The sequence below is a fragment of the Ptychodera flava genome, chromosome 14, assembly GCF_041260155.1.
Source record: "Ptychodera flava strain L36383 chromosome 14, AS_Pfla_20210202, whole genome shotgun sequence".
Taxonomy (NCBI): domain Eukaryota; kingdom Metazoa; phylum Hemichordata; class Enteropneusta; family Ptychoderidae; genus Ptychodera; species Ptychodera flava.
The window spans coordinates 13,631,947-13,645,980 of record NC_091941.1 but is presented as its reverse complement, the minus strand read 5'-3'; the positions used below and the strand labels follow the sequence as shown (position 1 = coordinate 13,645,980).

Genomic DNA, 14,034 nt, shown 5'->3' with positions numbered 1-14,034 from the left:
AAAACAAAATCTCATTTAGGCTTTTACTTTGTTCCACGGGATACTATTAACGGAAGTAGACTTGAATGGGGTAAACGAAAGCGATGCGTCGTGCTTGCGTTCTGTATAACTGCAAGTATGATCCCTACAACAACTGAACTTCGGAAACTCAAAGTCGCGGACCTAAGGGAAAGACTCAGTGCACTTGGACTGCCAGTAGGAGGTTAGTATATGCACATTTGTTTTACGCCATTAAATTGAGTGAAAAAAACCTTCGTTCGTGTTTGAAGAAGAAGAGTCTACTTCCCCAGACTGTCAATGTGTTGTTCAGTACATTGTTATGTTATTGCGTGGAGGTCTCTGCTACCTCAATGGTTATTGCAAATGTTGTGATCTGTTGTTTATGCTTCTCCCAAAATTATCGTCTTCAGTAAATGCCGTGTGTATATAATAAAATTTCGGTGAAGAATTTCCGGAAAGAACTGATTGTAAATACCTATGTATTAAAGGAGATAAATGGGCCAAGTGGTTCCTGTTGATCATGCATGAAGCTCTTGCTGCTGTGGCAGGACCATCATGCGTTGGACCATGGCGCAAAACCTCGAGCTGCTTCACCGCTGCAAATATGTCTCTTCCTTGCAAACAAGCTGCAAGTATTCACGCAGCGTTTCACGGTTTCCTTGCATATCCATTGAAGTATTAAAAAGCAAGATTCTACCTCCATGCTGCATCTCTTTTTCACCTCCATGATTCAATCAGTGGCTGTGTTTGAAGGCACTGAAAACAGTGACACTAACACTGAAAACAGCACACAGGCAATAAACTACATTTCCTTGGTAACTGTATATGTGGCTTCTGTTGGTTTTTTTTTAATTACCCACGATTAGTAAAAACACAAGTCATCATCACGATACGATTCAATACAATCAAAGAATAAAGTTAACTAATCTACAAACTTACATTTGTAAGCATACAAGAACATTTCATATTGACCATGACTTGGTGCAATTTATGGTCTCTCGCCAAAATACTGTAGATTGCATCATTTAATGCTCTGCCATACCACATACATGTAAATGTACTTAGGTTGAAAATACAACTTCACGTCTCAGCATCGTAAGAGGAGCAAACTTTCTAGGAAACAAAAGATACCCATGATGAAAAAGTTGCATCATTGATGAGAACAGAAAGCAGACAATAAAAAGTTAAGAAGAAATTTTTCCTTACCTTGCCATCTTTTAGTCCTTGTATATTTACAAATACCTTGTAATTTGTCATGTTATTCTAAACTTTCTTCTACCAACAGGTATTAAAAATGATCTCATAGAACGGTTACGGTCACACTATATCAAGCAGGAAGAGGAAGGAGAGGATGGTAAGTTTTTCATACATGCATGTCAATGTCAATTCAAGTTTATACTGATGAAAACTTTTGATATTAGGGTGCATTCACATGCTGGGGCCATCAATTATGTACTATTGTGTCAACACAACTGCCTGTAATGTATTCGAAATGTGTCTTTGCCCCTTCTGATCTTTGATTAATTAATTGCCCCCCTTTTCCGTTGGTCATATGAAGAAGTGTACATGTACCAGCCTTTTTCAGTATTAGTGTTTACGTAACTGTTAAAGTCCTCACAAAACTTATATGCACAGAAGCAAGAATTTGATTGTTTGATTGAAAATAGATCATGTACTTTGTTCTTGTCAGGATTACACAGCAGTTAGTTAGCACTATAGCATGCTAACACGGACATACCCGATAATCTATACATTCAACTCTCAGTTCCAATATTTCTATACCTCTGTTAGCCCATTAAATTCTTCTGCATATCTGTGTTGATTGCAGTGTTGTTGCACAATTAAAAGAGGTTATGGTATTGACTTTTTATAAATATCTTTGCACAGGACACGCTTCAGAATCTGCACCACCTGCAGAGGAACAGACTGCCAGGCCATCTGACCTAGACGACGAGGAAGCCCTACAGTCAGAGGAGGCACAGAAACTCATCGAGAGTGAACAGAAGAGAATTCTGGAACAGCAGAAGGAGAGGCTGGCCCAGAGGAAGCAGCAACAAATTGAAGATGAGAAACTGCGGCAACAGCAAGAGGCAGCGGCTGCTCTGCTGGACGAAGAAACAAGACAGAAGGTGATGCAGCAACAACAGTTGATAGAGCGACAGAAACTTGCAGAAGAGCAAGAGGTAAGAATGGAAAATAAGTGTGGTGGTAATTTGATGTTACGTGTGCTCAATGCTTCAGTTGCAGTGCACCCATGAATGTAACTGTGAAAAACCAGCTCTCATAGGACTTGATTGCCTTCAGACAGAAAGTCAAAATGACTTTGTCACCGCCAAACAAACCAACACCTACTGTCATTGATGCCAGAAAGCTCTATGTTCAACATGTACAAAATGTCATCAGGAGATGAGAGCATATTTTACATTATGTAGTTGATATTTGAATGAAGCTGCCGTGAAGTTGTAGGGCTTCACTAAGTATCCAATGTTATTTTCCCAATGTAAGAGTTTTTGTCTTTAAGACATCATGACTATTTTGTGCACTTTGTTGTTGGTCATTTTAGCTCTTACAGCAGCAACAGATGGCCCAGCAAAAAATGATGGAAGAGAAGGCCAAAGAGGAGGAGTTGCTACGGCAACAGCAAATGGCGCTGTTGATCAAGCAAAGGGAAGAGGAAGCCAAGATCAGACAGCAACAAGAGATGATTAGAATCCAAGAGGAACAACAACAGCAGCAGCAACAGCAGCAGCAGCATCACCAACAGACAAGACGTGAGCATCTCTCATCCTTTCACCGTCAAATTTGGTTTAGACATATTTCAAATGATGTGATCAGATAAAAGAAAACTTGATGAATGGCATCATAGTTGACATCTTGTTTCATATGACTTAAGAGTTTCAGAGTTTTTACTTTTGATGTTTTTAACCCTTTCACCACCATGGTTTGTCCCAAATCCATTGTTTTCTAAGGTAAAGTTGGACCTGTATACAGGGAACTGGGGGTGAAAGGGTTAAAAGAAAACTGATACACTCAGGTTGTTTTTTCATAGCCTGGTGCAGTGTACCTGCACGCATGGAACAACTGTCTATGCAAATTTGGCCTTTTGCAGAATTTTATGTGATAAACTAAAATGTAAGTAATCTAAATGGTAATGTGTATTGATGTAAGTATGTCATTTTTCCAAATGTTATTCACTTACAGAACCACTACTGCCCACTCCCAGTGCACCCGCCAGGCCACTGCTACCAACTCCACCGAGTCAACCTGGTCCGCCGGGGCCTCCTCAGGGACCAATGTCTGGTCCACCCCCATCAATGCAGCAAGGTGGGTCACACGCACCACCACCCCCTCCACCACCAGAAAGACAGCAACCAAGGCCCCTTCTACCAACACCGGAAAGAAGAGACATGGGTCAGCCTCCTCAGGGAATGAGACAGGACAACAGGCCCCCTCCCAGAGGCCCACCTCCTCCTGCACAAACCAGAGAGGAGGAACCCCCAAAGAGACCTGTCAGGCTGCCACAGGCTCTCGAGAAAGTACTCGCTTTCAAAGATGAAAGAAAGCAACAAATTGGAACTACAGAAGATGAAGGTAAGTTAATTAATTAGAGTGTTTGGTGTTCTTGATGACAGCAGGAAAGTGATAAACACAGAAATAAAACAGTCAAAATACATACACTGATTTTCCAAAATGTTTCTCGGGCAGGGTTCAGAAAATAGCTTTCTTTATTTTCAATGCTTTAAACACATAATTTTCATAATGTTGCAAGGATACCTACCTGCCTGCAAAGTGAAACCTGTGAAAATTTAAGCATCACCTCTGCTTCCAGTTTTCTCTTGGCATTCTGTGTTACTCTACTAATGGTACAGGGCATTTCTACTGAAGTTGTTAACTTTCTTTTTCACTATTTGGAATATTATGAAAATGACTAGCTGGCATTATTTGTAGGTAAATCTAAGTGTTAACCATGTTGTCAATGTTCAAAATAACCCACAATGTTGTGTGACTTGTGTTGGTGCAGTGTTACAGAAGGAAGTCGAACGAAAGGCAACTGTAGTTCCAGATGTGGAAGTGGAAGAACTAGACACAGTCGATGATGAACCAGTGGAAATGCAACCAGCAGAGGCGGAATCCAAAGAGGTGAGAATGTCTGCTGTCAATTTTCAGTGACTCATTGTGATAATCGCGTACCAATTGTAAAAATATGCCATTTTGTCATGGCTGCCTTGGACAATAGCACAGTCTTTGCAGACATATGCATGTTGTGCAAGTCTGTCCCAAGAATCTATATTGATGATAAGGAAATAATTTACTTTGTGTTCTTTATTGCCAAATGTGTATTCCGGAAAGGTTCATCCTTGTAAGTTCAAGGGTTGATAACATTGAATGTGTAGCAGTTTTCTACTATGGTGTTTGCAGTGAGGGTACAGTAGGCAGAGAAAGTGTCATAAAGTTTCAACAAGCTGGTCAAACGACCTACCCAGCCATTGTATGTATTTTGAAATATGAGGGAAAATGATTATCTTCGAAATATTCAAACAAGGTTCTAATGAAACCTGGGTAAATTCTCACACCCTACATCGAGAGAGCTAGTCAATACCGTTGCTCTATCATTGGCTTTCATGTACATTATGATATTAATGTCATAGTACAAGACTTCACCGTTATCATTGATTACGCTTCTTGTGTTCTTACTCCAGTCCAAGAACAAGAAACGCAAGAAGAAGAAAAAGAAGAGGAAAGAGAGACAGAGAGAAGAGCAGATGAGACGAGAGGCAGAGATGGCAAACAGAGAAGACGAGGAGGAAGACAACGTTGACGTGGAGTACGTACCAGAGGATCTGTCCGCTGAACTCAAGGACCCAGCATTCTTACAATTTCACAAAATATTTGAAGCTTTCAAGGTGAGTGGTTGTGTTTGTAGAGACGGTGATGTGAATTTTAGTATGTGTTCACTGCACTTAGCACTCTGGAGAGTTGACTTTAAATATTATGAAGTTTTAGTCTCTGAAGAAAAGTAGTGTGTACTGCAAAGCTGTTTAAATCAAAATTTCACAAGTTGCACAGTCATGATGATATTTTAATCCTTCAACCCCCATTTCCCTCTCTAGAGGTCCAACTTTACTATAGAAAACAATGTAATTGGTTCAAACCACAGTGGTGAAAGGGTTAAATGGGTTTATCCTTCTGTACATTATACACATCTGTTTTTCCCAGGATGACACTTTGAAGACACTAGTATTGAAACAAAGCTATCCAGTGATTTGAACTGTGTTGATCTTCCATTCTCTTTAAACCCTCTCCTGATACAGCTTGCAGAAACTGTCAAACCTGAAAAAGAGGAAAAAACCAAAGAACTCAAGGAAAAGACAGACAAGAAACCAGAAGAAGAAAAGGAGATGAGTGACAGTGACATGTCGGTAAGTAATTGAAGTGGTTACAAGTACATGCTAAGAATGGCAGTGTTGTATTGCTCTGTGTGTATGCATTTTATTTTCAGCTTGGCTATGTGTGTTTCTTTGTAATGCTGTCAGTGGTACATGTAGTTCAATGTGCTGTGTAATGAAGTTCAAAGTTCTGAGCTGTGTTTTTGCTTTGTAATTTCATGGCTTTAAAATTTACACAAACAGTGACATCTGAGTATTGAAAATGTATTTACAGGGATACAGTATTTTGTGCGTGGACAAGTCAGGTATCGACAAAATCACAACTTTGTAGCTTTAAACTCTAAAATACTTGCTGATGGCTATTTGATAGTTTTCTTTGAAACGCACATGTGCACGTGTGGATGACTATTTTGAGATTGTCTTTGATAGCCAGATGCCATCACATGTTACAGCCTCCAAATAAAAAGTCCAGATATTCACATTTTTGGGAGTGAAAGAAAAAAACGAAACCAACTGTTCTTTTGGATTTGATCACACAGGATGATGACAGAGTAGATGACGACAAACCAAAGATCTCCAAGAAGAAGCTGCGGAAACTGAACAGGCTGAGTGTGGCCGAGTTGAAGCAGTTGGTGAGCAGGCCGGACGTTGTGGAGATGCATGACGTTACGGCTCAGGATCCAAAACTACTGGTGAATCTGAAGGTAAGACTCTGTGCAAGGTTCAAGGACTGAGAACCTACAAACCAACATTGGTGACCCTGTATGCTCAGGTTGATGAACTTGATGCCTATGTTAGAAAATTACTATGGAAAGATCAAGTACTATGATTGAATTGACACCAGGTAAAAATGCCTTTGAGGGGCTTACTTTCAGATAAGAGAAGCTTTCTGATCCAAACAAGCATCAACCGAGGACAGAACTTGCACGCATTAAATCTAATGGGATGAAAAGTAAGCTTTCTATAAAGGTCCTACATAATGTGAGGACACCTGCATGCAGTGCTTGTCGTATTTCATTATTTGTACCCAACATTTGTAATACAGTATGTTTCAGGCACACCTGATCTTTTCTTTACGTCCACATGTGTCTGTACTGAATCAGTAAATGAGATTTTATGAGAATCTAGATTCCATTTTTACCATCAGAGTAAATATTCATCAGACCAAATGAATTCCTTAAAGTGCAAGTTAGCTGTTTGATTGCCAACAGCTACCTCCCAATTATTCAAATCTTTGGACCAAAGCTGAAGAGGTTGGAGACTGATCCATGGCTTTTTCATGTGACTTGAAACCCCATCATATCCTGATTCATCATCTTCTTCATTGCAGGCAACAAGGAACACAGTACCTGTTCCCAGACATTGGTGTTTCAAGAGGAAATATCTGCAAGGCAAGAGAGGTATTGAGAAGCCGCCGTTTGAACTGCCAGATTTTATCAAAAAGACAGGCATCATGGAGATGAGAGAAGCTTTGCAAGAAAAGGTAGGTTATGAAGATTAACCCTTGCATGTCCTATATTCTGTGAGCAAAGATCCTACAGTAACATATTTACCAAAGCCTCGGTTGGGAACAGATCAAAGGACCAAAATTGAAGTTCCACAGCAGTGTTCTCCCCAGAGGGTTTAGCGTATCGGGCCGATACCCTTTAATTTGGCCGATACGCTTTCACACCGGCCGATACGCTATCCGATACCCTATTTGAACCAACCGCCGTGTACAAATGACCTGCTAACGGGTAGCTGATTACCGTGCACAGGAAGTTTATTGTCAGTGACGAAAAAAAGTGTACTTCACAAGTTTATTTTTAAATAATTCACAACAAAAAAGGTGTCAACGTGATTTGATGTTGCATATGGGACAAAGAGATCGACATTTGGTAACAGAAAGACAATCGTCCGTAATTTTATCAAGAATGTTGACAGCTGCGTCCGGGCAGCTAGGTTTGAATTACGGTAAACACAAACCATCGACCATTGACAAGTTTGTTTCCTGTGGCAGACATGCTAAAATAAACTCTAGGGCCTACAGTCACTATTAATTTGTAACTGAAGAAGTAAATCAAGGTTGTAGGGCCTCGGAAATTCAGTGGTAAAGCATAACGACATCTCTGAAGTGTCAGTGTCTCTTGTCTGTCAATTACTATTATACGCGTGTACGTACGCTGTACTCTCAATTGAGCGATATTCATGAGCACAACGTCTTTCCGTCAATGATAATATACAAACCAGCCATTTACAAACCTTTTGTTCAAAGAATTCATCGTTTTTTTGTCCAAAACAATATAAAATGGATAAATGTGGCATTTTAAGTCTCAAAGTTTGACAAGAAATATCGACGGTATCCAAACAACCACACTGCAGCCGACATATTGACAATGACAGGCATTTTGCTGTGTCACAAAGGTAGACACCCTAAGATGCCAGTTTGTGATTAGACTCCCCAAGTCCTTCGGAATACGTACAGTTCAACACGAACACAGAGGAAATGACACTATACAATATATCATCTTCAGGTTTAAATTTTTTTCATAAATTTTAACGAAAATAATTAATTAAAATATTCATGACTTATTGTTATGTAAATTTATGCTAATTAGCCGATACTCTATGATTTTTTTCTGGGGAGAACACTGCACAGTGTATTGCTGTGTTCTGGCTTGCACTGCCTAGCTTACAGAAAGGATACATAATATAGTCGAAGCTCTGTGTTTTGCTGTGCATGCAGCGTTGTTTAAATTTGCAAACGAGCCATCTTTGCCAATCTTATTGTTCATATACTGCATCAAAACTATGTATTATTGTAGTAAGACATTGTTCAAATTCGTGCCGATGAACTTTCAAAGTTAAAGCAAACACCAATCTGTTTGTTCATTTCAGAGGTTTAACCATACAAAGCATTGCAGTGCTTGCACTCTTTGATAATCCTGGGATATAAATCTTTCATTGATTGATTGATCTTCGAAAGACAAACCTCTTGTTGACATTTTTCAAGATGTCAATTATTTTTTTGACAACAATTTGTCTGCATTTCATGTTTCAGGAGGAACAGAAGACAATGAAATCCAAAATGCGGGAAAAAGTACGCCCAAAGATGGGAAAGATTGACATTGATTATCAAAAGTTACATGATGCTTTCTTCAAGTAAGTGTGAATTATTAAATGTCGTCTATTAATGCAGTGTCATTCAATATAAAGTTGAAATTGATATAGATACAGGTAAAGATTGATTCCATCTTATTTCATAATTAAAGCACAACTGATTGCCTTTGCAAGACTAACAGTAGTCTTGTATTTTCACAGAAAGTGCAAGAATTCTTCATTTCCAATAGAGAAAGAAATTGGACCCCCAAAAGTTTCGAGAAAAAAAACATTGGTCTATTGTAAAGTAATGCAAAAGTCAAGATTTGTAGATCAATGATGTAGATAAAGAAACTGTTTCTAATATGTCATATTCCTTGCCTTTGCCGTCAAATTTCAGATGGCAAACAAAACCCAAGATGACAATTCACGGTGATCTGTACTACGAGGGAAAAGAATTTGAAACCAGACTTAAAGAGAAGAAACCAGGAGAGCTGTCTGATGAGCTGAGGACAGCACTTGGAATGCCTATAGGACCAGTGAGTAATGCACTTTTATTATATAAACCCAGCCTTGTGTGAAATGGTATAAGCTGTCCCTTGCTGGCAGTGTGATGCGCCATGACCTGGTGTGGGCGCCACCAGCGTTTAGTTCTGTGATGCCTTTGTATTTCCAGTGCAGACTGCAAAATGTCCAAGAACCGTGCATGCAAAAATCAAATTGTTGTTTTACTATGCTGCAAGCTGCTGCCATCCACAAAGCGTACAGTTACTTGTCATAAAGTAGACACACTTGAATGATGGTTTCTAAACTCCTTTCTCAAGTAGTTACTCTACAGCTATTTGAAAATCTCAGCTTGTATTACAGTTCATTATCCATTTACTTTTGCTCAAGTACACCAACCTCCAAGAATTCCAGTTTCATCGTCATTTATGATGATAAAGATATTAAGTGTACTTACTAGCAAGCAGATATTGCTTTGTAAGCATCAGGTCGTGTGAGCTATCAACATAGCCATGTATCATCACTGACATGCTGGAATTTTTTGTTTCAGAATGCACACAAGTTCCCTCCTCCATGGTTGATTGCCATGCAGAGGTATGGACCCCCTCCGTCTTATCCAAATCTAAAGATTCCTGGATTAAATGCAGCTATCCCAGAGGTAAAGTAAACTGACCTTGTAATGTGTGTATCAACAGCACATGCATCATATCATATTGACTAAAAGGGTCACCTAAAAAAACTCACCAAGTTTTAGAGAATGAAATTGTACCTAATCACTTGGGAATATATAGCAGACTTGATGATTTCCCATTTCATATCCAATGTGCTCAGTTATCCTGATCATAGGGATGCCTTTCCTAGATAGAGAATGAGAACTTCTCATATTCATGGAATTCAATACACTGTGAATATTATCTTCACAATATGAAGATTTCTCTAGTGAAGGTCAAACAGAGTGAGTTTCCAAACACCTGGAGTTGACTGTTGCCACCATTGCCCGATTCCATGAGACACCTACTACAGTTAATTAGATAATCACAGGCTGCACTTTTCACCAGAAATTGAATTGTGCATTCATTGTTGCGTTTACACTTCAAATCAATCAAGTTTATGTGATCTTTTCTTTCCACAGAGCTGTTCGTTTGGCTATCATGCCGGTGGATGGGGCAAGCCACCTGTCGATGAGGCTGGCAAACCACTCTATGGCGATGTGTTTGGCACCAATGCCACAGATTTCAATGTAAGTACAGGACTTGACAATTTAGCCTCTGGTTTACCATGTGAGTCACATCCATACTGCACTTTGCTAGGTCTTGCTTTTTGCTATATAAAAATTTAAGTAGCAAAATCATGTTTAGTTTCTAATACTTACATGCTATGTCCTCAGTACAATATTTGTAATGCAGCCACTGAACCCACATAAACTGCATCCATACTGTGTTGATGAAATTTTCAGTCAACAAGACCAAGACACACAAAAGCCAGTTCCAAATTGCAGAATCATTGTAAGTTCAAGAAAAAACAGCAATACAGAGAATGAAAATTTCCCAGTGTGAAAAATTACTTTACCGTCACTACTATATTCCAGACTCCTCAAGAAGAAGAGGAAATCGACAGGACACTCTGGGGGGAACTTGAGAGTGAATCAGAAGAGGAGGAAGAAGAGGAGGAAGAATCCTCATCAGATGAAGAGAAACCAGACGATACAGGACTGATCACACCAGCTGATGGGTGAGTTAACCCACTTCTTCCTAGCATGTAGCCTGAAAGATCTGTCGCTCAAGGGGAGCATAGAGAGCGCCCTCAAGCGATGGATCTTTCAGTCAAAGGAGCAGACTGTGAAATCATGTCCCATTGTACTGGATTATGATTATCTATAAAACTTGCAAGAACATCTGATTGATTATCAACAATGTAGATATTCACTGAAGCATGAGAAGGGAATGTTTAATACTACTGTCACTTTCATAAGAGTCTCACTGTACGCCTTCCCCCACCCACTGAGCAGCATTCAAATTCTTCCCATGAACAGCATCCACAGTAATGGCCTGGCATTATTATCACTACTTTTATCAGTAACAACACCATGTGCTGGTCAGAACTTCATTTTCAAATGAAATGTTTATATCTTTTTTCTCATCAATCTCCCAACAGAGGTTTGATCACTCCCAGCGGCATCACGTCAGTGCCAGCTGGTATGGAGACACCGGAGATGATTGAGCTGAGAAAGAAGAAGATAGAGGATGCCATGGAGCAAGGTGGAGAGACACCGCAGTTGTATACAATACTGCCAGAGAAGAAGGCAGCTGTTGGAGCTGCTATGCTTGGTTCAACATACACATACGACGTGGCAGGGGTGAGTTCAAGATTGACTATTGAAGGCTTGTAAGACTCCATACAAGTTAAAAAATCTTCAAATATTTCATGGAGAACACTTGCTGAATATCTTTCAATTTTTATGCTTTGAAGGGTACCATCTGTGGATTTGCACGTTGTCAAATATTTTCCAGCAAGAGACAAAAACTCTGTATATCTATTATTGTTGTACACCAATATAAATAACAGAATGTCAAAGCAGTATATTGTGGCACTCCCAAAGTGCGCCACCCAGTGGCCAAAATCATTAAACTCTTCGTTGACAGAAGTGCAAATGAGAAAAATTGTGAGAGTACCAAGTTGCTGACATTTTTTGCTTTTTTATTCTTTCTTCTAGGCTAAAAAAACACAGGCAGCAGGTGGAACAGATCAAGGTATTGCAGTGGCTTTAGATCCCAGTGAATTGGATCTGGACACTTCTGCGATCGAAGCCAAGTAAGTTGGTTAGATTTTCACTTTCATTTCTAACACTAACATCAACCTGCTGTTGTTCTCGGAAGTCACCTTGACCTTGACTGTATCAAATGTACCGTCTTGAAGTTGCTGTGACCCTAACCTTCCTTGAGATGCCTGCAAAAGTCACTGTTGTCCTGACTGTACCGGACATACCTTTGTTTAGAAAACAAACACGGCAGACAAACAAGATAAGGTAGATCAAGCTGACTGACAAGGATTTCAACAAGTTCTTTAGAGGATTTAACAAAATTGATGTTGATACAATGATTGCTTGCCATTGGAACATCATGTAATCATTGTCTTCCTCTCTCTACCCCTCAGGTATGAAGAAACTGTGAGAGAGCAACAAGGGCAGTTAGAGAAAGAAGATCTCAGTGACATGGTGGCTGAACATGCAGCAAAACAGAAGGTACTTTCACTTCTTCTCAGTTTTGAAAAGATCCTGCAGAGATGTTGGCTCAGTGACTCAAGGAAGTTCTCTTTGATTCAAGAAAATTTTACTAATTTTAGTCAATATATACTGCACATATATCCAAAGCAGTACCAGATATCAGCCACAATATGGGTTATTTCTTTATTTGCGTAACATTCGAATGTGCTCATAATCACTCGCGGTGGAGTTTCTATCATATTAAACACCTGCTCATGTATTTGGGTTTCGCTCATTCAGTTTTTGCAGAGTCATGACAGTCAAAATTCGATTATTGGAGGAAAAAATACCATGCATAGCAGCACAGGTACAATACAACCAATAAGTCAAGCAAATATACCATTAACGTTAAATGACTCAGCAAAAACTTAATGAGTGAAAAGCAAAATACATGAGCAGGTGTTAGTACCAACCCAACTAAGAAACCTGAATTCTCATTGCCGAGCCCTCATTTTTAATTGCTTACTTTTTCTCTGTCTCTCTCTTTCTCTCCACACAGAAAAAGAGGAAAGCCCAGAGTCAGGAAGCCAAACCCAGCAAGAAATACAAGGAATTCAAGTTCTAATTTCTTATCAGACAAAAAATTATAGTGTTAATTTTCTTTCGCTATCCAACCAGCAAAGTAAGAAATTTACACAAAATCCCCGTTTCTCATTTGTACGACCTTTGACCTGCATCATTTGTGCATAATTTTTGTCTGCAGTGCAGTAATCGGTGGTTTTTCCATTGCCAACTGATACAAAGCTTATTCACCTTATATCTTGAACAGTGTATTCAGTCTTTTAGGCAAATAAAAATCATATTTTTTACCTAGCATCAATGTATGCTTCTCTTTAATGCCCCACTAGCTGTGTCTTTTACATTTAGTCACCAAAAAAAATAACATCAAATCTTGAAACAGATGTTTTGGATTCCTGTTATTAAGCCATGTTGTCTTGGAAATGTCAGTATTCCAATCCTTGGTGCTGGATTTGGTCGATTAAATTCATGCACTTGCAGGTATACACATATGTGCGGCAGCTACATTTGTGTTTCCAACTGAAATATTATTAAATTGTGAAAATCTAAATCTTCTCCAGTGTTTGAGCAATGTCCTGTTGTCACACTTTGGCAAGCATGGTTATATGAGATGCAGTTGATTTCAAATCGTCTTTATCTGGAACAAAAAATGTAAAAAGGGGCTTTAATATATGTCTTGTTTGATTTTGTCTGCACGTTCCAAATTCGCCGTGCTGTCTTCATGATGAAATACGTGACACATTATGTACATAAGCACCAGTCACCTCATGGGTGTGCTAACACAGCCTTGAACAAGGTGCATTTATGGTGACCTCTGAGAGCGTGACAAGTCTCCGTTGTTGAGCGTGTGGACTGCAGAACAGATGGGCAATATTTCTCAGTGTGTTTTTATGTTGCTTAGCAGCAGGATGGAATCTGTAACAGAGAGAGCAACTCTGTAAAAGCTATTTTCTACATATGTGAAACATTCTTCTGTAAAAGAAGTCTACATGTACTCTGGCAAGCAGTTGTAAAATTTTGAAGTGATCAGCAACAATTGAAAGACAGGTTGACATATTTTCAGAATATGTCCTCACCTCCCAGGTATGACCAGTCAAGGACACCATCCATCAAATTTATGATCTCAGAGTAAAGTCTTATCCAAGGTGACTATTTATGAGCATTTTATGATCATAAATCCTCATCCAAGGCGACTTTTTATGAGGATTTCATGATCGTACCAGACACGCCCTCAAATAAAGTACTACCAATACCTTTCCTCTCACATCTCCCATGCAGAAAAAA

The 14,034-nt window shown here is 39.3% G+C and overlaps 1 protein-coding gene across 1 annotated transcript; it reads left to right on the top strand.

Annotated features, from left to right (window-relative positions):
* Positions 1–49: 49 nt before the first annotated feature.
* On the top strand, positions 50–13,045 carry LOC139149430 (splicing factor 3B subunit 2-like). Its single transcript, XM_070721198.1, has 19 exons — positions 50–202; positions 1,286–1,354; positions 1,888–2,183; positions 2,564–2,771; positions 3,202–3,591; positions 4,022–4,140; positions 4,701–4,904; positions 5,313–5,420; positions 5,927–6,091; positions 6,718–6,870; positions 8,428–8,528; positions 8,866–9,004; positions 9,520–9,627; positions 10,102–10,209; positions 10,558–10,700; positions 11,124–11,325; positions 11,683–11,780; positions 12,123–12,210; positions 12,731–13,045. Exons 1-19 carry the CDS (start codon positions 118–120, stop codon positions 12,794–12,796), a joined length of 2,850 nt encoding a protein of 949 aa, XP_070577299.1. The 5' UTR covers positions 50–117; the 3' UTR covers positions 12,797–13,045.
* Positions 13,046–14,034: the final 989 nt, after the last annotated feature.